Source organism: Acipenser ruthenus, chromosome 4 (genome assembly GCF_902713425.1).
Source record: "Acipenser ruthenus chromosome 4, fAciRut3.2 maternal haplotype, whole genome shotgun sequence".
In the NCBI taxonomy this organism is placed as follows: domain Eukaryota; kingdom Metazoa; phylum Chordata; class Actinopteri; order Acipenseriformes; family Acipenseridae; genus Acipenser; species Acipenser ruthenus.
In genome coordinates this window covers 94,778,083-94,802,962 of record NC_081192.1, presented here as the reverse complement: position 1 = coordinate 94,802,962, position 24,880 = coordinate 94,778,083, and the positions used below count along the sequence as shown (strand labels likewise).

Here is a 24,880-nt window from a genome sequence, read left to right as displayed (position 1 = left end):
TTCATGGTGGTATTGAATCCCCCTTAAAACCAAATTCATTAACCATCATTTATTATAACATGTGAAATGCTTCTCTATTTGGCACTGTTATAATGTGCCTTTCACAAAGCACATTAATTTTAAGAAAAACAAGCTAGTGGCTAGATGTTGTGATGTAGAAATATTTTAAAGAGATATATTTATTTTAAATACTTTCTTTTGCTATCAGTTAATGTTTTAAAGACAAGTACAGTTAGCATTTTAAAAAAGCAGACTATTTTTAAAAACAAACAAAATGTCAGTACTTTTCAGGAAATTTCTATGCAAAATTATAGATAGGTCTTGAATTTTTACTTTTTATTTGGTCCGTGGGTGTTTTTCTGTTTTTGCACTGTATTTATCAAAATTGGATATTTTCGGGGATAGAAAATAAACATTGCCCAAAAATACTAAATAAATCTAATTATAGAAAGGTTATCTTGCTGTGTAGCAGTGCAGATAAGCACCTCCTGTAGGATTGAGGAAAGAAAACCCTTGTCTGGTGCTGCCATATTCAAACAATTTCACTTGATTTTCCATTTCAGTTTGAAGGGTACTCAGAACTGGTGTGAGTGATGTGGTAACAGAGTGAATGTCCAAACAGTATTGCACTCTCAAAACGTCTGTGTTTATTAAATAACGAAAAGGCCCCACCTCTACCAACGATGGTATCCGGGGGTTAACATGACTGGCTTGCAGGCCAAAACAAATCAACAACAATAAATCCACAATCCACGTCACCGTGCATGAAATTGTGCTCTTCAAACAGCACGGCTAGGGTGAGTGCTGGTCTTGGGAGGTGAGGGTAATGCTCAGCGAGTTGGGCTGGCTCCGTACTCCTCGTCTACAAAACAGAACAAACATGTAACCAAAACAAGGGGCACAAGGGTCCGTACTCACAAAGCTGCGTCCCCTTTGTACTGTCCAACTCCTCCCTGCAATCAGTTCAGCACCTCGGTGTAACCAATCATTGCCTGGCCCGCAGCTGATCACATGGGAATCGTTTCGAGTATGCGCAGCTACGTGCTTGCTCTAAGATGGTCGACTTCCTGTTTTCACCCACCGTCGAGTCGACCCGTCTATGGAGAAGTGTACTACCAACCTTACACAGCGCCCTTTCTGGTCGGGAGGGAGATATACAGCATTGATTCTTTCCCTTTATCACAGCTTTACACAAAGCTTCTTAGATAATGGGATATTTGTATTTTAAATACTGTAAATTATATTTTCAATTTGGAACCTGCTGCAAACAGCCAGCGGATCATCAAGTATAGATATTTCTTGCAATTTCAGCTTGAGGCAAGCTCTGTTTGCCTGTAGTATTAACTCCTGGGACAAATTCATTATCAGAGAGAATGTAGTAAAATAAATAATTTAAATCCACCCACTTCTTGCCATTACATTTAATATATGAATATGCTAGTGCAAAACATCCTATGATTTAACATCACTTACTGTTGTTCCCTCTTTATGAGCACAGTTGTGCTTTAATATTTTATCCAAATGTCTTGAGCCATCAGGGGTTGTGTGATTTAGAGAGCAAACTGTCTTCAGTATATTCTTTGTTTACCCTGTCTAGAACTAGCAGCAGGAGGTTATGGATGTAATTTCCATTTTTCATGTTTTTGTTACACTGATTACGTTTTTACAGGAAATTCATACAAATATAATGTTTACCGTGAATTCATATTAGTGAAACATGTAAAAACAATTTTTAAACTATATATGCATCTTCAAAAATGACTTTGTGAGTTTGAAGTAGTATAAATGTTAAATATTACACATAAAAGACAATTTTAAGCCAATGATAAGTACAACAAAATTAGGAAAACATGTACTTTAACACCCTCTTATGCCCTTGTGGCAATGTGCCCCGCCCCTGTGTGCATGTGTGGTGTGTTAAATGTTGGTGTATAGTCATTGGTACACGGGATATAAACGGGTCTGTGTAACACGAGTATTTAAAATGTAGATTTGTATTTAGGCACGAGGATGGCACAAATCACTTCACGTGCTGATTAAATGTGTATAATGTGTGTCACGGGATTGCACTTAATGAATTCACGTGCAGTTGTACTGAGATTCCAATTGAATGATTGACTAGCAATCGAGTCTCGGTACAAATTCGAGAGGATTAAAAAGAATTAATAGAACTTTATTATGATAGAGCATATTTCTGCATTAAGTCATTGTAAGCGTGTATTATTTTCACATACCTGTGTTGATCTTCATGCAGACTAAGGCATCACTTCATTACAGCAATGCAAACCAGAATATCTGACATCTGAGACATTTTCGGATCAGTGGAAATAAGTGCAGCATCATATTTATAGGTTAAGCAGGGATAGAAACTAACAATATTGTGGTACTAGTCCAAAGGAATAGTACCTTTTGAAACTTGCTAGTCCTGATGTAAATTTACTAGTCCTTATGTGAAGTGCCTAAGTTGGATCAACTACAACAGTTGGGGTCCCTAAAAACAGGCTTCAGTTTTATTTCCCTAAAAAATAAACAAGTTATAAATATAGATTTGTTTAACAAAGGCACCTTAGTAAATGCTCCTACAGATCGATCAGTCACCTGTTTAAACTGACACTGACAGCATCAGACGGGATGACAGAGGAAAAATATTCTCTCCGTCGTGATGTCTTGCTGACCACAAAGCTCCACCTGAGATACCTTGCTGACCACGAAGCTCCACCTGAAATTGACACCGATGACACAAATAAAATGTTTATTTTATTGTTCATTACATGTGTTTGCTGGTTTGTGGAGTTGGGGGTTACAGCCTGTGAGTGATTAAATAACTATGAATTACTACATACAATAATTAATGTACTCACGTACTAGTAGGAAAAAAAACGCTTCAGCAAGTACAGTAGAATCTGCCAGAACTGAACGCCAGTGACTGTTTTACTTTTTAAACGCTGCAATAACAGTTCTGATTGTGAAGCATCCACACTATAATTTGACAGAACAGGTGAAGCATTGGTGCTTGAGTTCCGGAGCACTGATGGAATCGCTGCCTATGCATCTATTATCAGCAATTAAAGCCTGGTTTTCAAACTAACTAATTATCGCTCACCAGTACTGTATTGGTATAAGAAAAGTGTGTTTTAAAAAAGTAATTTCAGCTTCCAATTGTAACATTTTCTCGTTACAGTACAACCTCAGAGTTATGAACCCCTTGGGAATGGAGGTTGTTGTAAGTCTGAAATGCCCGTAACTCTGAAAATTAGTTTTCAATGGTTTTAATAAATGTGTGCACCTGCTATCTACACACTCAGTCTGAAGAGTAATACAAGGATACAGTACAGTGATGCGATGCAATACTCACATGTTGTTATGGTTCTAAAGTCTTTAAAACAGTACTTTAAATGGGAAAATGGCTAAATTGAAGTTACCATTGAAACAGTAACTGTAGCAAAAACACAGATTCAAACATCCAGGAAAACCTGGGCTAACGTTGTGCTTGTTTTAAAACAAAATGCATTTGTGCAGCTTGCTCTGTCATTCAGCCTCCTTTGGCTTGAAAAAAAACCTGTGCTTTGTTTAAAACTAAAATTTTCCTACTAAAATTACCTGTACTTGCTTTGAAATCTGCCTCTCCTTTCTGGATACATTTGTTGCTACAGTAATTTTGCCTTCTCCATGACCAGCACGCCGCTTATATAGGAGCGCCTATCTGGTTGCATTGCATGCATGATTGAGTGATTGCATGCTTCCGTTTGAAAGTGGGGGTTCAGTAGACTGGTCAGTTCATAGGTTTGGTGTTCCTAACTCTGGGGTTCTACTATATTTAGTAAGCTTAATCCAAATGTTGTTAAAAGTGTGTCAGTTATAGAAAGTTATAGAAAGATATTTAGAGTTTATGTTCAGTGAGGGCCTGTGGCAAAGTGCCCCCCCCCCTGTGTATGTTATATGTTACGTGTTGTGTGTAAATGTTGGTGTATAAGAATTGGTACACGGGATATAAGCGGGTCTGTGTTTCACGTGTGTGTAAATTGTATATTTGTATTTAGGCACGGGGATGGCACATCACATCACGTAACATATAACATACACAGGGGGGGGCACTTTGCCACAGGGCCCAACTGAGTTCACTTTTTAGCTATGGGAGAAATTAAAAGTTAATCCAATAAGCAAAGCAAAGATGGATAACTATTTGTTTTGATTTGATTAACAAAATATTGATGGTGTGGTAATTGAATACAAACATCATGTAATACATTGTGTTTGACTTGGGATTTAGACCCAGGATGTCCTAGTTTTTAAATATTTGCTCTAACAATTAGATTATTTCAAAGAGGATTTCAGTTTATATATCTAGATATGTCTGATGTCAAGTGGAGGGTTACAACGCTGACTAACACAATTCCCTAGAAGGCCCCAAAGGTGTTCTATGGGATTAAGGTCTAGACTTCTTGCTGGCCAAGCCATAAACTCTATAGTCCCCAAGATAACCCATGACAATCCTGATATGACAACAGGCATTATTTTGCATCAGAACAAACTCAGTTGCACCAGTAAATGGTCTTACATCAGGACCTAAGACTGTAGAGCTGTAAATCTGCCCATTGGAAGCACAATAAAATCTGGGCCACCACAAATGCAGATGCCTCCCTACACCATAACTGAGCCCCTTCAAATGGTCATATTCAACAATGTTGCACTGTGTAAACCATTCTCCTCAGGCTCTCCATACTCAAACACGTTAATTTGTAGACAGATAACATCTTGATTCATCAGTGAACAGAACAGGTGCACACAGATGACGACTGCTAGTTCCTGAGATCAAGGCAGTAATCAGCGGTCTCTTCGGTGTTGTGGGTTCAGTTGAGGATCTATAGCTGGTCTTCTTGACTTCAAACTTGACTCATGCAATCTGTTTCTCAAAGTTTGGTCGCTTATAGTCACTTCAGTTGCTGTCCTGAAGTGCATTTCAATAGCTGTCACAATTTATTGAAGAACACTTAAAATGTCTACCTGACGAATGTCTTAACATCTTTTTTGACTGTGTGTTCATGTCAGGTCATTTAAATGTTTTTTGTTCAGAGCTGGAGGCAGAGGAATGGTGCAAACTGCTCTGCATGGAGTGTCTCGGCACCAGACTAAATGATATCAGTCTTGGAGAACCTGACCTACTTGCAGCTGGTGTGCAGCGAGAACAAAAGGGTAAGTGCAAATTGAGTTTATCCCCTACAATATTACTGCATATGGACTTTACTGTTATATAACATTATAATAATAAAAACAAATATATAATCCTGTTCTCAAAGCTCTTACAAATCTAACTTTCTGTAAAACCTTAAGTTATTGCACAAATGTTGTACAAGCCAATGTCTGTATGTATTTTCCAGAATTTGTAATGCTGTGTCACAAAGACGGCCGGAGTGGGTGGCGTCAGACCAGAAACAGGAACACAATAAACAGAGAGATGGGGTTTTGGTGAGGCTGAACGCGTGATCGCGTTCAGCATTTAATAAACAGACAGAAAATAAAAGGTTTGAAACAACAAAAACACGGGACACGGCACTACACGCCAAAATAAACAGGTAGACAAAACGGACTAGACAGTACACAGACAGACAGACAAACGAAACACGGTGAGTGAGACAGTTCTTTCCTTATTATCCTTATTATTATTATTATTCTTATTATTATTATTCTTTTTACCTCCTTCTCCACACTCGTTCTCCACTCACCGAACACCTAACCACGAGTGACTAAAAATGTGCCTATTTATACTGTTGTGCTGGGATTCAATTACTAATTAATTATTCACTTGAATCCCAGCACGTGAATTAATTCTGTGCAACCCCGTGCTCACATATTACATTTAACCAGCACGTGAAGTGATTTGTGCTCTCCTCGTGCCTAAATACAAATCTACACTTTAAATACACGTGAAACACAGACCCGTTTATATCCCGTGTACCAATCTATACACCAACATTTACACACACAACATACAACACATAACACAAATGCACACAGGGGCGGGGCGCTTTGCCACATGCTGATATGATGCTTTTTATTAAATATTAACATGTGTCAGTGAAATGATGTCCCGGTCCTGTATAAGTGATATCAATGGCTTGGTTTTCATGCAGTTTAGAAACTCTCTCCATTGTCGTGACAAAGTGACGTAGCACACACATATCGTGCACATTTCTCACACTATAGCAAGAGCGCTGCCAAAACATGGTAAGGCTAAAAAATGTGGATAAATCGCCTTCTCACGCTAAAAAGCCATGCAAATTGACTAAAAAGTAAGTTTTTTTTTTTTTTGCTTGGCAATAAGTTTGAAAGCCATACCATATGTTCACAAGACCTAAGCAGTGAAGATCCCATTTGCGACGAAATCTCACACAACTTTCTACTTATAACTAAAGGCTGTATCAAGGAATTATCCATTAACCACTGAGATCTGCTGAAAGTAGCCCTGGCAAGCTTCTTTGACCCAATAGAAAAAAAAGTATGCAGTACAAGGGGTTTCAAATTATTGCCATTTGCAGGTGACTCATAATATGAGTTCTTTATAATTTAGTTGTTTTGTAACAAGTTTATACAAAATTACAGAAGCTACTATAAATAAAAACACATGTTAAGAACATGCATCATTTTGCAAAAAAAAATAATAATAACTAGTCCCTTTGCAAAGCATAAAAAGATATTTTTATCCTTTATACGTTTGTTATATCCATGTCAGGTGATTGGATTGCTGATTGCTTTAAGCTTAGACTTTTCTGCCTCTTAGATAAGATGCAATTCATGTTGCTAGTCTTAAGGGTACGAGGAACAAGAAATTCACATTTGTACCCCAAAATGTATTAAATTAGCATAGTTGGGAATTAGTGCTAGTGGTCTCCTATATTATTGCTGTGGGCTACCCACCTCAGCACCAATGCATATGGCAAGATTTGTTTCACAAGAACGAAAGCATGAAAAAAAATGTTGAATTTGTTCAAAAAGACAAATAAGGGTCTGTGACAGAGCGGTTGCAGTACTGACGTCCCGGACCAGGAAGAAGCAATACAAAAACAAAGGCAAAGGTAGGTAGGGGAAACGAGACGCGTTTGCGCTCGGGTTTTAATAATAAATCAAACAATAAACAAAACACTATAACAAACAAAAGGGCTCGATGGCCAAAAATACATAAAGAAACAAATACCGAGTGGTACAGCGGTAGCAGTTGCTTCGGATGTATGATCTCGCTCTAAACCGTCCTCCCGTCTCTAACTCGAAGGAAAATCTCCCCCCATTACCCTGGAGCTCGTTCTTTTAAGCTGTGGCTGGAGCCTTAATTAATTATCAATAAAACAATTACCTTATTGAGGCTCCAGACACATTCACACAGGTTTTTTAAATTAATAAACAAAACGAACAATAAAAAAACACGGCTTTCCTACCGTCAAATACAAATATAATAATAATAATAATATGAAATATACAAATAATAATACAGGGACGAGGTGTACCCTATCACACACGCCCCCCCTTGTGCGTAGCACACATGGCCTCAATGGCCACCTCCCCCCTCAGTCTCAACGTCCCGGAAGAGGGGGAAGCACAGTGTCCAGGGGGGTGGCCATGGTGGGAGGTCCGGCACCCCCCAACTCTTCGTGGCCGGCAGCTCCCTCTTCCAGGGCTCCCGCCACACACTATCCTGCCGTAAACGTGCGGCTGGGGAAGCTGGTCTCCTGACCTCCCCCCCCTTCTTCATGGCCGGCATTTCCCCTCCGTGGGGCTCCGACCACCCGATCTCCGGCAGCGAAACTGCTGCGAGGGGAACTGGTCTCCTGACCTCTCCCCCCTTCTTCATGGCCGGCAGCTCCCCTCCGTGGGGCTCCGGCCACAGTATAGCAACCCCAGGCGAAGCAGGACCCTCAACGACCCTAGGCGAATCAGGATCCCTGGCGACCCCAGGCGAAGCAGGATCCCTGGCGACCCCAGGCGACGGCAGCAGCAGCGGACCCTCGGGAGGCAGAGGCAGCTCCTGCTCCTCTCCCTCGGGTGGTGGTGGTGGAGGCAGAGGCAGCTCCTGCTCCTCTCCCTCGGGTGGTGGTGGTGGAGGCAGAGGCAGCTCCTGCTCCTCTCCCTCGAGTGGTGGCGGTGGAGGCAGAGGCAGCTCCTGCTCCTCTCCCTCGGGTGGTGGCGGTGGAGGCAGAGGCAGCTCCTGCTCCTCTCCCTCGGGTGGTGGCGGTGGAGGCAGAGGCAGCTCCTGCTCCTCTCCCTCGGGTGGTGGCGGTGGAGGCAGAGGCAGCTCCTGCTCCTCTCCCTCGGGTGGTGGCGGTGGAGGCAGAGGCAGCTCCTGCTCCTCTCCCTCGGGTGGTGGCGGTGGAGGCAGAGGCAGCTCCTGCTCCTCTCCCTCGGGTGGTGGAGGCAGAGGCAGCTCCTGCTCATCTCCCTCCGGTGGCACTGCTGGCTCCTTCGCCAGCGGGGTTAGAGCTGTTGGCGCTGCCGGCTCCTCCGACAGCGGGGTTAGGGCTGGTGGCGCTGCCGGCTCCTCCGACAGCGGGGTTAGGGCTGGTGGCGGGCGTCTCCGCTGGGCTCCCTTCAGCAGCAAAAACAGCGGCTGCTGTGGAGCCTGAGCTTCACGCCCTCGTCCCTCCCAAAAAAAAATAGGGGTTTGGGCCTTCAGCTCCTCCCCTCCGGACACAGGACGCACCGGCTCCTCCCTCTCGGGCCGTGGACGCACCGACTCCTCCCTCTCGGGCTGTGGACGCACCGACTCCTCCCTCTCGGGCCGTGGACGCACCGACTCCTCCCTCTCGGGCCGTGGACGCACCGACTCCTACCTCTCGGGCCGTGGACACACTGACTCCACCCTCTCGGGCCGTGGACGCACCGACTCCTCCCTCTCGGGCCGTGGACGCACTGACTCCTCCCTCTTGGGCCGTGGACGTTCGGGCTCCTCCCACTCGGGCTGTGGACGTTCGGGCTCCTCCCACTCAGGCGCAGGACATTCGGGCTCCTCCCACTCAGGCGCAGGATGTTCGGGCTCCTCCCACTCAGGCGCAGGACGTTCGGGCTCCTCCCACTCAGGCACAGGACGTTCGGGCTCCTCCCACTCAGGCGCAGGACGTTCGGGCTCCTCCCACTCAGGCGCAGGACGTTCGGGCTCCTCCCACTCAGGCGCAGGACGTTCGGGCTCCTCCTCCCCTGGCTCCTGCTCTGGGCAGTCCTCATCCTCATGCCCATAAGTAATGCACATGGTGCACCACCTTGGCTCCCTCTGCTTCCTCCTCACTTTTCCCCCTCTCTGCCTCCTTCTCCTCACCTTCCTCCTTTGGGCTGGTTCCTCCTCCTCTTCCTGGAAGGGGCAGACAGCCACCGTGTGCCCATACACCCCGCAGGCAAGGCACCAACCTTGGTCCTCCAACCTGCCGAGGAGATCCTCCAGCTCACTGCAGCCGTCTCTCCAGTTCCAGTTTTTTTTTTTTATTTATTTACTTTTCCACAAAAACAATTTTCGAAAAAATAAAAAAAACGCCCTTTGTATTCCTGGTCCGGCTCCTGGAGGCGTTTATCCCACGCAGGACACCATATGTGACAGAGCGGTTGCAGTACTGACGTCCCGGACCAGGAAGAAGCAATACAAAACAAAGGCAAAGGTAGGTAGGGGAAACGAGACGCGTTTGCGCTCGGGTTTTAATAATAAATCAAACAATAAACAAAACACTCTATAACAAACAAAAGGGCTCGATGGCCAAAAATACATAAAGAAACAAATACCGAGTGGTACAGCGGTAGCAGTTGCTTCGGATGTATGATCTCGCTCTAAACCGTCCTCCCGTCTCTAACTCAAAGGAAAATCTCCCTCTATTAGCCTGGAGCTGGTTCTTTTAAGCTGTGGCTGGAGCCTTAATTAATTATCAATAAAACAATTACCTTATTGAGGCTCCAGCCACATTCACACAGGTTTTTTAAATTAATAAACAAAACGAACAATAAAAAAAACACGGCTTTCCTACCGTCAAATACAAATATAATAATAATAATAATATGAAATATACAAATAATAATACAGGGACGAGGTGTACCCTATCACAGGGTCTTAACATCAAGACTTACAGAACTAGCTTAGAAAAATGCCCTGGTGGATTAGCATCTACTGAGGAATTTGTTGAACTCATATAGGCTACCTGTATACTGCATCCCCAAATATAAAAAAGCCTAGCACTGTCCCTGCAAAATTTGGATTGAGGTATGTATTTATTATTATTATTATTATTATTATTATTATTATTATTATTATTATTATTATTATTATTATAAGAACATTATGTAGTGGAAAATAGGGTAGCTTACTGTGGATTTATTACCAGTATTTTGAAAATGTACTGTTGGTATATAGTTTTTTGTCTTTGTGTAACGCTATGTCTAGGTTTTTGCTTTCGTTATTTTTGGAGGCAGGCTGCACTTGTGATTCTTCAACACAACACAGTTTAAGAAAGCTGCACAGTATCAGTCCTTGTTAAATATCTGTATGGGACTAATTCGATTTAGCACCCTCAAAAAGAGGGTGCTAACAAAGACAGATATTTAACACATTTAAAAAAAATGTTTAAAAAAGAACTGTAAATTAAATATTTAATTTTAAAAGTGAATCAAACAGGACGGTACGGAGCATGCCATTTAGAGACCACTAGCTGACAAAGGCCATCATGTAACCAGCGGACTCTGCATTGGCATGCTCCAAAATAACTCTGGATTGGACCAGGGCCCTGAACATGGCTCCAAAGTCAAAGAGACCCTCCCCGGCAATCTTGCAGTTCCTGGTCTTGTAAATGGCCAGTTTACTAGGACCCAGGAGCAGATTTACCAGGAGGTCTCTCGCCTTTGTGGCTCCATGAAAAGGGTGCCCGAAAATAAACAGGGTGGGGTGATAACCACTGTGGAGGATATTAATTCTATCATAAACCAACACATTGTTTTTGTGTTTGAAGACCTCAGCACGCATGTCGATTTCGTGAGACAAAAGCAGACTTGGATGTGATTTCCCCGCCTGAAGATCTGTCTTATTTAGAGCGCTTTAATAGTGTTAGTGTTTCACCTTATACTTTCATACAAAATGTGGACGTTGGAATTAGAAAACGACTACATAAATCAGGATACTTGATTTAGCAAGTTTCCATGGTTTGAGATAATTAACAAGCCTAAACTTTTAGAAATGGAAGTGCTACAAAGGACTCCCCTATGCTCTGTAGTTTTCAGTGTTTATCCATAAACTTTTATAAACCCTCCAATGAATTGCCATGAAAACCCAATGTCCATTCGAATTCAGTAATCTGGTCCCATGGTACAGCAACAGATGATTAAAAAGAAATACTGATCCTCATTCATTCAGCTGTGAAATTTACCATAGAAACAAAAAAAGAGTGCTACTTCTCTTAATGGCTGTATTAGTCATCAAGGACTGAAGCAGTGAATAAGAGGTGAACTGAGACGAACTCCTGTTTCCGAACATCAGATTCCTGCATAACAATTCCAGCGTGCTTGTTGGCCACAATAAATAAGTCATTAGATACAAAAACCACCCAAGCTCCTTGTAACTTCACCATTACAACTAGGCCAGTGAGCAGTTACCTAGCGTGGTGATGAGCACTGTGGAGGATAATAATGCTATTGTAAAATGGGGATCCTTATGCAGTGATCGTGCCTGTTCATCTGTCTGTCACACTCTACATGGTGAGCATAACTTACTTGACTGTGCACCAGTCTTCACCATACTTTTGTCTTACACTCCTATAGGTGCTTCAGATTGCATTGGCTATATACATATACCAATAAATGAATGTGCATCAAGGTACTGTGCAATAATTATGCATTTATAAGGACCCTCTGGGCAGGATTTTCAAAAGGTCGTAAATGATAACTCCAGTGTTAATCAAGAAATCGTTATGTATCATTGATTTTGGCATTTTCAAGTGGCTGTTATGCCTATTCCGTTATTAAATAATCGTCCTAATGTGATTTCCGAAATGGTTACGGAGGCAGGAGAGAGCGTGGTAGATTCCAGAGGAATGGAGATGGAGAGATCAGAGGAGGGGGAAGATTAGGAGGGGAAAAAAGAGGTCAGATTTAGATTGATTGGGTTTGAGGTGATGCGAGTGCATCCAGGAGGAGATAACAGACGGGAGGGGATGGTGGGGTCAGAGGGGGGGAAGGAGAGGAAGATCTGAGCATCATCAGCATAGAAATGGTATGAGAAACCATAGGATACAATGAGGGGGCCCAGGGAGCGGGTGTAGAGAGAGAACAGGAGAGGACCCAAGACTGATCCTTGGGAGACTCCTGTTGAGAGAGAGTGAGGTGTGGAAGTTGAGCCGTGCCAGGTTACCTGGTAGGTGAAGTCAGAGAGGTAGGAGGAGAACTAGGCCAGAGCAGTGCCAGAGATTCCCAGGTCAGCGAGAAAGGATAGGAGAATAGAGTGATCGAAAGTGTCAAAGGCAGGAAAATTAGGATAATAGATTGGAAATAGGAGCATTTAGCAGAGGAGAGAGTAGAGGAGAAGGAGGAGAGGAGGGAGCGGTAGAGCTCTAGGGCAGCAGGGAGTTTGGTTCTCTTCCAATTCTTTTCAGCAGAGCACAGGGCTGCCGACCCCTGAGCTGGGGAATGGGCTGCCACGGGCTGCCGACCCCTGAGCTGGGCAATGGGCTTCCACGTGCTGCGGACCCCTGAGCTGGTGAATGGGCTGCCACGGGCTGCGGACCCCTGAGCTGGGGAATGGGCTGCCACGGGCTGCTGACCCCTGAGCTGGGGAATGGGCTGCCACGGGCTGCTGACCCCTGAGCTGGGGAATGGGCTGCCACGGGCTGCGGACCCCTGAGCTGGGTAATGGGCTGCCACGGGCTGCGGACTCGAGCTGGGGAATGGGCTGCGGACCCCTGAGCTGGGGAGTGGGCTGCCACGGGCTGCCGACCCCTGAGCTGGGGAATGGGCTGCCACGAGCTGCCGACCCCTGAGCTGGGGAATGGGCTGCAGACCCCTGAGCTGGGGAATGGGCTGCCACGGGCTGCGGACCCCTGAGCTGGGGAATGGGCTGCCACGGGCTGCGGACCCCTGAGCTGGGGAATGGGCTGGCAAACTATGTTGCTACTATGCCAGGGCCTTTGAACAGCTCTACGGTCAAAAAGAGATGCTGAAACCTTCTGCGACTGTGTAGCTTGAGGGAGCACTCTGATTGGCTAGTGCCGCCTCATCACACAACTTTAAAACATTTCTATTAAAAATAATACATTTAGAACAATGCTTTAACTTTACATCTACATCAACTTTATATACAGACGTGCTCAAATTTGTTGGTACCCCTCCACAAAAAACGAAGAATGCACAATTTTCTCTGAAATAACTTGAAACTGACAAAAGTAACTGGCATCAACCATTGTTTATTCCATATTTAATAGAAATCAGACTTTGCTTCTGATTTTTTATTCAACATAATATTGTAAATAATAAAACAAATGAAAATGGCATGGACAAAAATGATGGGACCGCTAACCTAATATTTTGTTGCACAACCTTTAGAGGTAATCACTGCAATCAAACGTTTTCTGTAGCTCTCAATGAGACTTCTGCACCTGTTAACAGGTAGTTTGGCCCACTCTTCCTGAGCAAACTGCTCCAGCTGTCTCAGGTTTGATGGGTGCCTTCTCCAGACTGCAAGTTTCAGCTCTTTCCATAGATGTTCGATAGGATTCAGATCAGGACTCATAGAAGGCCACTTCAGAATAGTCCAATGTTTTGTTCTTATCCATTCTTGCGTGCTTTTAGCTGTGTGTTTTGGGTCATTATCCTGTTAGAGGACCCATGACCTGCGACTGAGACAGAGCTTTCTGACACTGGGCAGTACGTTTCGCTCCAGAATGCCTTGATAGTCTTGAGATTTCATTGTGCCCTGCACAGATTCAAGGCACCCTGTGCCAGGCGCAGCAAAGCAGCCCCAAAACATAACCGAGCCTCCTCCATGTTTCACTGTAGGTATGGTGTTCTTTTCTTTGAAAGCTTCATTTTTTCGTCTGTGAACATAGAGCTGATGTGACTTGCCAAAAAGCTTCAGTTTTGACTCATCTGTCCAAAGGACATTCTCCCAGAAGGATTGTGGCTTGTCAATATGCATTTTGGCAAATTCCAGTCTGGCTTTTTTATGTTTTTCTGTCAAAAGTGGAGTCCTCCTGGGTCTTCTTCCATGGAGCCCACTTTCGCTCAAAAAGCGACGGATGGTGCGATCAGAAACTGACGTACCTTCACCTTGGAGTTCAGCTTGTATCTCTTTGGCAGTTATCCTTGGTTCTTTTTCTACCATTCGCACTATCCTTCTGTTCAATCTGGGGTCGATTTTCCTCTTGCGGCCGCGCCCAGGGAGGTTGGCTACAGTTCCATGGACCTTAAACTTCTTAATAATATTTGCAACTGTTGCCACAGGAACATCAAGCTGCTCGGAGATGGTCTTGTAGCCTTTACCTTTACCATGCTTGTCTATTATTTTCTTTCTGATCTCCTCAGACAACTATCTCCTTTGCTTTCTCTGGTCCATGTTCAGTGTGGTGCACACAATGATACCAAACAGCACAGTGACTACTTTTCTCCATTTAAATAGGCTGAATGACTGATTACAAGATTGGAGACATGTGTGATACTAATTAAGGAAACTAATTAGTTTGACATATCTCTATAATCCAATTATTTATGATCTTTTCTAAGGGGTACCAACAAATGTGTCCAGGCCATTTTAGAATATCTTTGTAGAATAAGCAATAATTCATCTCTTTTCACAGCTTCTTTGCTTTATTCTATGACATACCAAAGGCATGCAAGTATACATGACAAAATAGCTTTTAATTTCATCACTTTTCAGGAGGAATGAAGCATTATTTCAATGAGCTGTAAGGGTACCAACAAATTTGAGCACGTCTGTATATATATATATATATATATATATATATATATATATATATATATATATATATATAAATCTTAAATTACAAACAACAATGTACAGGTGTCAAATGATTACACACCACAATGTACTATAAACAAAATAAAGCACAAAAGACAACCTACGCCAAGTATGCTCAGACCAAAGGGGATCTGTGCTGAGCAGCATAGCAAGTGTAATGTTTTTGAAAGATGAACCTCTAAAGTGTGTTCTTCATGAAAGGCGCATTCCCGCGGTAGTGCAATAGTAGTATTCATGTTGAACCTTATTATTACTCCCTGAGACTGCAATATCATTTCCGAGGGGTGGTAAATTACTGTTTAGTGCATCACTGTAACACTCTCAACAATCAGTTGCTTTTGTGTCATCATTACAGTAATTAAACGTCACAAATATGAGTGATACAAACATATATATGAGAAAAAACCTATAAGGAAAAATGTGTATTAGTTAAAAAAAGTAGATATTTGTAAGATGACATTCTATTTCTCTAATTCGTACAATTCGAGAATGAACATATGTGGTCATTAAATTAAGTGACTGTCATTTACAACCTTTGTGCATGCAGTGAAAAAAGAAAATCTACTTAACTGTATTTGTGTATTTCAGAACGGTTCAATGTTTACTTGATGCCTACTCCAAACCTTGACATCTATGGGGAATGCACTATGCAAATCACACATGAGAACATTTACCTCTGGGACATTCATAACGCCAGGGTAAAGCTGGTCATGTGGCCACTCAGCTCCCTTCGAAGATATGGAAGAGACTCAACGTGGTTCACGTTTGAATCTGGCAGGTATGATTTTGGAGAATAATACTGAAATTTCCAAGTTTTCCAAGACTATTTATATTTATATTTCAAATACTTTTTTAGAATGGCAAATTATTTTGTATTTTTTATTGTAAAAAAAGGAAAGTTATTTTAATACTAATATTCTATTGCATCTGACAGGCGGAGGGGCCGGGGGGTTAACAAGAAACAGTTGCAAAAAGGATGAGTTCCCGCTCAAATAACTGGTTATTGTGGGATGATACAATAATTTAGATCCATCTGTACATTCGTTCACCATTATGCATACCCTCTTAGCACCTCTGAGTGCAGGAATTACCCCATTGTGTTCTGCTCTTCCTGGGTTATAACATTTCTACACTCATCTATCCATTTTTCTTTTTTGCATACTTGGAAAACCGCTTACCAATTGTCATGAAATATGGTATTAACATTATAATTAGCATATGTTTTTGAGAGTGTCATCTTCTGGGTATATATGGAGTTCATGTATCAAATATGGGCAGTTGCCTGTGAGTGAATAATGCAACAATGTAATGGAGAAGGTATTCAAATAAGGGTCTTAATTATTTGAAAGATATATAAAAAGTGGTGCTGTACAATGCATTAAGTCAGCTTCAAGGACAGAGCATAGGTCTGGGCTGTGAAGCATAATAGGAGGCTGTGTGGTCCAGTGGTTAAAGAAAAGGGCTTGTAAGCAGGAGGTCCCCAGTTCAAATCCTACCTCAGCCACTGACTCATTGTGTGACCTTGAGTAAGTCACTTAACCTCCTTGTGCTCCATCTTTCAGGTGAGACGTAATTGTAAGTGACTCTGCAGCTGATGCATAGTTCACACACCCTAGTCTCTGTAAGTCGCCTTGGATAAAGGCGTCTGCTAAATAAAAAAAAAAAAAGAAGAGTCAACATGCAGAAAGGTTTTTCTACATGCAGAAAAATACTGATCCCTCTGCCCCTAATAAGGTTTTCTGCAGCACTGCTTTGTCAGATAGTCAGACGTGGCCCCAGCTGCCACGCTTGAGAAAGTGTACTGAGGCATCATTGTTAATATTTACTGAAGCAATCAAACAGCTATCACTAAGGGCTGATACTGGGATTTTCATGGCGTGTTTCTGGTTAGTACCCTTTTTTTCTAAATTAACATATACTGTAAAACAGAACTGTTTTGTGGCAACTTAATTTTGCAAATGCCCCTCAAGGTACATGTTTGCGGCAACACATGTTTGAGCTTTTGGCCTGCTAGATTACATGACTCAAAATCACAGTCTTAGTGTTAAAAAAAAAAAAAAAAAGATTTATTGGCATATCAAAGTCAAGTACAGTGCCTGGCTACTTTGGCTCATGTTGAAGGGTCATACACATTATTATGTCCTCTTTTATTTTTACGTGGTCGTTCAGTGGCCTTTCTTCATTGGCAGATGCTACTGCTCTTGCTTCAGATACTTTTTCTTCTGCATTTGGGTCAGGAGTTCCTAGGTTGTTTTTAAACCCAGTGGAGAAGCATGATTACTAGTAATTTAACACAACCAAGTAGTACCATACTGTATTAAAAAACTATTAACGGTTCTGTTCTACCCAGTAATCTTTGGGACCAGCACCATGGCAACTGAGTGTGCACGTGACCAGAAATAATGTACTGGAGAACTGCTGTTGCAATTACCCATTACCCATTGTTTTCTTTTAATGTACAGTACATATATTTCATGAATATTATATTTCACGGCACATTCATTTTGCAGATTTTTAATAAACGTAAAATTTCTTGCTCATAAAATGTTCTTGTTTTACAGTATAGTGATGTAAAGGTTCGATAAAGCAAGAGTGCAGTTTTCTCTTGACACTTTCCTATAATGGTAAACAATAACGGACTATAATCACAATACTGGCATGTTCACTGCACAGATTCTCAGTATTAAGATTTACCAGTATTTAGTGTAGTGTACTGGCACATTTATTAAAGTTATTTCAATATCCAATATCCATGTTTTTTGTAAGTTTAGGCTAATCAAGATGATTTGCCACATTCCTTGGTTTTGAAGACCAATAAATACAGTGCCTTGCGAAAGTATTCGGCCCCCTTGAACTTTGCGACCTTTTGCCACATTTCAGGCTTCAAACATAAAGATATGAAACTGTAATTTTTTGTGAAGAATCAACAACAAGTGGGACACAATCATGAAGTGGAACGAAATTTATTGGATATTTCAAACTTTTTTAACAAATAAAAAACTGAAAAATTGGGCGTGCCCCCTTAAGTTAATACTTTGTTGCGCCACCTTTTGCTGCGATTACAGCTATAAGTCGCTTGGGGTATGTCTCTATCAGTTTTGCACATCGAGAGACTGAAATTTTTGCCCATTCCTCCTTGCAAAACAGCTCGAGCTCAGTGAGGTTGGATGGAGAGCATTTGTGAACAGCAGTTTTCAGTTCTTTCCACAGATTCTCGATTGGATTCAGGTCTGGACTTTGACTTGACCATTCTAACACCTGGATATGTTTATTTGTGAACCATTCCATTGTAGATTTTGCTTTATGTTTTGGATCATTGTCTTGTTGGAAGACAAATCTCCGTCCCAGTCTCAGGTCTTTTGCAGACTCCATCAGGTTTTCTTCCAGAATGGTCCTGTATTTGGCTCCATCCATCTTCCCATCAATTTTAACCATCTTCCCTGTCCCTGCTGAAGAAAAGCAGGCCCAAACCATGATGCTGCCACCACCATGTTTGACAGTGGGGATGGTGTGTTCAGGGTGATGAGCTGTGTTGCTTTTACGCCAAACATAACGTTTTGCATTGTTGCCAAAAAGTTCGATTTTGGTTTCATCTGACCAGAGCACCTTCTTCCACATGTTTGGTGTGTCTCCCAGGTGGCTTGTGGCAAACTGTAAACGACACTTTTTATGCATATCTTTAAGAAATGGCTTTCTTCTTGCCACTCTTCCATAAAGGCCAGATTTGTGCAGTATACGACTGATTGTTGTCCTATGGACAGAGTCTCCCACCTCAGCTGTAGATCTCTGCAGTTCATCCAGAGTGATCATGGGCCTCTTGGCTGCATCTCTGATCAGTCTTCTCCTTGTATGAGCTGAAAGTTTAGAGGGACGGCCAGGTCTTGGTAGATTTGCAGTGGTCTGATACTCCTTCCATTTCAATATTATCGCTTGCACAGTGCTCCTTGGGATGTTTAAAGCTTGGGAAATCTTTTTGCATCCAAATCCGGCTTTAAACTTCTCCACAACAGTATCTCGGACCTGCCTGGTGTGTTCCTTGTTCTTCATGATGCTCTCTGCGCTTTAAACGGACCTCTGAGACAGGTGCATTTATACGGAGACTTGATTACACACAGGTGGATTCTATTTATCATCATTAGTCATTTAGGTCAACATTGGATCATTCAGAGATCCTCACTGAACTTCTGGAGAGAGTTTGCTGCACTGAAAGTAAAGGGGCTGAATAATTTTGCACGCCCAATTTTTCAGTTTTTTATTTGTTAAAAAAGTTTGAAATATCCAATAAATTTCGTTCCACTTCATGATTGTGTCCCACTTGTTGTTGATTCTTCACAAAAAATTACAGTTTCATATCTTTATGTTTGAAGCCTGAAATGTGGCAAAAGGTCGCAAAGTTCAAGGGGGCCGAATACTTTCGCAAGGCACTGTATAACATGCCTATGATATTTTCACCTTATCTTTCTGACAAAAAATGAATGGATCAGAGACTAGGCCATTATGAAATAAATGTGCAGCATAATGTAGTTATAAATTTAGAATCCAGTAATTGCATCACTGGGATTATAATAGTCTGCAGTCCTCAGTTAATTGCAGTTAATTTGTTTTACGCATAAAAATGATATACAGGTGGTAAAGCTCAGCGTCACTCACAACAATTGGCCCTATTCACAAAAGCTTTCCTCATATAAAAATATTTCACAATTCTTCTGTCAGTAAGTCATGACTTAATTAAACTGTCATTCATGGAAAAAAAGGCCCATGCAACTCAAATTTATAAATTGCTCTTGTGCTATACCCATTTTTTTTTTATTCATTGCAGTTCATTGACATGTCAGTGAATACAGTGAGGACATTTTAGTAAGCTCTGCTTGTGTTTGTATACGAGTCATTCCATGGTATTTGTTTCAAGTCAAGCATATGTTACTAACAGTGTACACTACACCATATAATATATACAGTTTACTAGCCTGAACCAGTTACAAAACTACCCCCACCCTCACACAGACCATAAAAGGAAACGTATATACATGATTCCCATGCCATTGTTTGCATGTTACCCCATAGTGACAAATGCATACCCCCCAGTGCCAGCATTGGGATGCATGACATCATCACCTGCTGGCCTGTTGCAAAACTAGGAAGTGTAGACTGGGCCAGTAACTTTTAATAGTAAACCTTGGGTTAAAATCTGTCTTCTGATTCATTAAAATACATTGCATGACATATTTTTGTTTGAACTATAGCCTCAAAATCCTTAACAATGGTACATCAATATAGCAACAGTACTTAAAAGCTCTGACCTCTGATGTGCTTGTCCTTGCCCCTGAAAGAAAAAAAAAATGGCATAAGCACTTTTTCATCAGTTGAAGATAAGCTACAACAAATTCTAAACACAAAAGACATCTATTGGCATATTTCAGTAATACAGTATTTTCATTCCAAAAATAGACTTACACAGATCGATGAAAAAATACAAGCTTCCAAGACCTGAACCGCCTTTTGCAAGAGTTCTGCTCTGCTGTCCAGAAAGTGAATGAAAAAATGTACCTTGAGTATTTCAAGGTTTAAATAAAATTCTTTTACCATTTCCTTGTGTTTTCTTAATTGCTGGGAGCGGGTGGTAAATTTGAGACCCAAAGAGGTCATTATTATTATTATTATTTTTTGCTACTGACTGTATAATGTGTACAGGTGAATGTCTCTGATGACTTACTGTAGCAGTTACACACAAGCTTCATGCTATTTATTATAGGTACGTAGTGCCTTCAATACAGGGGCAAATTATACTGGTATTGTTTTTATCTCAATGTTATTGATATTTCAGAATGTGTGACACAGGAGAGGGTCTATTCACATTTCAGACGAGGGAGGGAGAAATGATCTACCAGCGAGTCCATTCAGCAACCTTGGCAATTGCTGAGCAGCACGAAAGGCTAATGCTGGAGATGGAGAAAAAGGCAGGTGTACGTTTACATCAAATACATACAGCATTTTATAAGTGTGCATGTTCACTTAATTTAGTTTTGAGTTATTAGGAGTTCCTGTTTCCCCTGCAAAGCACTCTACTGCATTTTAGCATGAACCTCACTATTTATGTTGTATGTACTAAGTTTCACTCTGGCTTTGCAGTTCTGTAAGTGGGGATCCTTTTCACCCAGAGCGTAGCAGTTAGAAAAAATTCTCATAAATGAAAACCAATATCAACACTCTTGAATTTAAATTAAATTTGATATTAGTGCCAAAAATATTCGAAACAATCACATATTATTATTATTATTTATTTATTAGCAGTCACCCTTACCCAGGGTGACTTACAGTTGTATACAAAATAAAATACATATCAGCTCATCCAGAACTCCGCTGCCCGCCTGGTGTTCTCTCTGCCTCGCTTTTCCCACACTACTCCACGACTCCGCTCACTCCACTGGCTCCCAATCACCACTCGCATCCAGTTCAAGACTCTTGTACTAGCCTACAGATGCCTTGACCAGACTGCACCCAGCTACCTCCAGACCCTCATCTCTCCCTACACCCCCACTCGACCTCTCCGCTCCGCCTGCACTAGAAGACTGGCTCTACCTCCGCTACGCTCCCCTGCCTCCAGAGCCCGCTCCTTCTCCACCCTTGCTCCGCAGTGGTGGAATGACCTTCCCACAGATTTCAGGACTACCCAGTCCCTGACCACATTCCAGCGCCTCTTTAAGACTCACCTCTTCAAACAGCACCTGTAGAACTCCTCTGTTTTTATCCTGGGACACTATCACCCTTCATTTAAATGCGCTTTATTTGCTCTTATCTGCCCCCTATTTTACTGCATTTAATCCTGTACTTCAGAATACTGTAATCTGCCAAGTCTTTAATCTGTAGTATTTTGTATTTAATTTGCATTTTAAAAAGCATTTAGGACTCATATTCTTAGAGGAAACTGAATGCAAGACTGGTTCCATTTAGTAAGAAGCCTTGTGTTCTGAGTGATTAACAAAAGAGCTAATTCTTCACAGAAATTGCACAAATCTAATCACCAAATATTGTGTTTCCTGTTGCAGATACAATCCAATTCAAATGAAACTACAACATTATCTAGATCAATATCACTTCCTCGCAGTGCATACTGGCATCACATCACCCAACAAAACAGTATAGGAGAAATCTACAGTTTGCAAGGTAAGTAGTGATTCTAACTCTGACAGCAATCCTTATTGTATACAGGATGCATCTGAAATAACTTATTAAACAAAGTTCTGCTGATACAAATACTATTTAAATGTTGTTCGTGGGATTTAAAAAAAAAGCCTAAATAAATATGTACATAAATAAAATACATACATAAATAAATACATAAATAAATAAAGGGATTTGTAAATGTGTTTTGGAAAGGTATGCTTAATATGAATAGTGCCCCCTATGAGCTAAAATCTAGACCAGTGTTTCCCAGGCAACAGGGGCGCCATGGAATTTTTTGAAAAACTACACGTGAGAGGAAAAAGATAAAACACCTTCCCTTGTATTAGTGTCAGAAGCGGATGGCATTATGCAGTGTTGATCTCCGGGAGTACATGACAGACGCAACATTATGCAACGCTCATGTGAACTTGCCATTACGGGTTCACATGGTGGTCAGTGTGTTTTTCAAGTCTTACAAATCTCAAAAGTTACAGTGGTGAATTTAGAATTTATGGCCTAAAAATTGACAAATATTTGAAGAAAAGATTTTGATGCTTCCACATCTACTTGCAGTGATGAAGCTGAACATGAAACTAAGAAAGTGAAAGTGGTGAACCGACACTTCTGTGAGAGCTATCTGCAATATGGATTTTCATTTACAGGGGAACCATCTTGTCCTCTTCCACAATGTCTTGTGTGTGGGGAGAAACTCTCAAACCATGCCTGGGGCCAAGTTAAAATGACACCTTACAAGCAAACATTCATCCCTTGCCAAGAATGACAAACATTTTTTCAAGCATTTGATGGATCAGAATGAAAAGCAAGCGCGATTGATGATAGACTGTGCAACTGTTTCTGACAAAGCCCTGGAAGCAAGCTACATGGTCGCTGAGCAAAGGTGAAAAAAAGCTTACCAGCATGCAAAGAAATCGTGAGAGTAATGTTAGGTGCACATGCAGTCAAGGAAATTGAAAAAGTTCCCCTTTCAGATAAAATTACAATGAAGCGGAAAATTTGCATTGCAGCTTGATGAATCGACAGATATCAGTGGCCATGCTCAACTCTTGGCTAATGTAAAGTACATTGATGGAGATAGTATCAAAGAATATTTTGCAAAGAACTGCCAGGTCACACAACTGGAGAGGAAATATTCAGTGTGACAACAGCCTACCTTCACTGGAAAAATTGTGTAGGCAATGGGGCAGCCTCCATGGCTAAACCAATGGGGCAGCCTCCATGGCTAAAGTGTAGGGGTTTGTATGCAATAATATCATTAGGTGATGTTTTGTGTTATTTGTTGGTCATCATATAAAACACATTTGTTCTATTAATTAGAGTCTTATTGGTGTGAAGTGTGAGTTGACTGAAAACACTTGTCACAGTCTGAACAATAAAGTTAATGTTAGAGGAACGGTAAAGGTGGTAAACAGCTTAAACCGAGGCGATTAGAGGGCAGGTTCATTTGGAGAGGATATGGTGGTAAACAGCTTAAACCGAGGCGATTAGAGGGCAGGTTCATTTGGAGAGGATATGGTGGTAAACAGCTTAAACCGAGGCGATTAGAGGGCGGGTTCATTTGGAGAGGATATGGTGGTAAACAGCTTAAACCGAGGCGATTAGAGGGCAGGTTCATTTGGAGAGGATATGGTGGTGTGCCTCAGAAAATAATTAAAGGTATCAAGGTGTGCCGTGGCAGAGAAAAGGTTGGGAACCACTGATCTAGACTACACAACCCCTTAGTTTAACCAGGAGCAAAGTGGAGCTCTGAATACCAATTTTGTAAACAGACCTTTTTGGTTCCCCATTCAAGCCCTTATCAAATAAATGATAAACATCAAGTAAACAGATTACAAGAAAAATATATTGATTAATGTCACAGGTTTAAAAGAATTGTGGGCAATGGTTACAATAAGGGGTGGCGTAGTCTAGATTTTAGCTCATAGGGGACACTACGTATAGAAATGCGTTGCCTACTGCGTGCATCTGTTTTGAAAGCAATCGGGATCAAAGGTCCTAGATCACTTAGTTTAAAGACATTCATGGGGTTTCCATGTGAGTCAATTTACACGTGAAATGGCGATGTGTGTGCACGAAAAAAAAACGGCCAAAGAGAGGGAAAGGGTAAATCTCATTTACTCATGTAAATGATGAAACACACGGGAAAATCCACGCCCAGTTTTGCATGGAAACACGCATTTCACATGTAAATGTTAATGAGCGTGTTTATCCTTAACTATAGATATTGCAAGGGAGCAGGTCAGTTGTTACTGTGGATTCCAAGACGGCAGGAAGTAGTGGCTGATGGGTGATTTTATGGTTAGCAGTGGTGTAGTTCACCTTAATGCTGATGCTGGCGACTTTTTATTATTGTTTTTTGCTGTGTCTGGTCTGTCATGTTGTATATCTCTTGTGGGATTACAGTTCTGTATAAAGCCACTTACCATGAACTGTGTTATGCCCTTGTTTAGTATTGAAGCAGCTGTTTGAGAATACCCTTGCTGTAAAAACCACGCTAAAGTTAAACACAAAGAGCAAGTGAGCTGCTTAAATGTCTAACTGCCCTCCACATTAATAAGTACAGTTTATGAACTGGATGTCATAAGCCAGCTCGATCGTCCAAAACAGCGCAACAACATCCAAGTTGTTGATGCCCTCTCAGAACTGACCAAATAAAATTGCAAATGCACGTATTGATTGTGCTTTATTTGTTTGCATCATTAATATTTAACACAA

At 41.6% G+C, this 24,880-nt stretch overlaps 1 protein-coding gene across 2 annotated transcripts in view; it reads left to right on the top strand.

Annotated features, from left to right (window-relative positions):
- LOC117400100 (docking protein 6) overlaps positions 1–24,880 on the top strand; it is a 118,364-nt gene that overhangs the window by 72,916 nt on the left and 20,568 nt on the right. The window contains exons 4-7 of one of the 2 annotated variants that reach the window (XM_059023112.1): positions 5,074–5,193; positions 15,572–15,761; positions 20,808–20,940; positions 22,030–22,147. In XM_059023112.1, the coding sequence (XP_058879095.1) occupies positions 5,074–5,193; positions 15,572–15,761; positions 20,808–20,940; positions 22,030–22,147 (561 nt within the window). Of the gene's footprint in view, positions 1–5,073; positions 5,194–15,571; positions 15,762–20,807; positions 20,947–22,029; positions 22,148–24,880 lie in introns of both variants that reach the window. The other variant, XM_034915226.2, reaches the window with a different exon arrangement.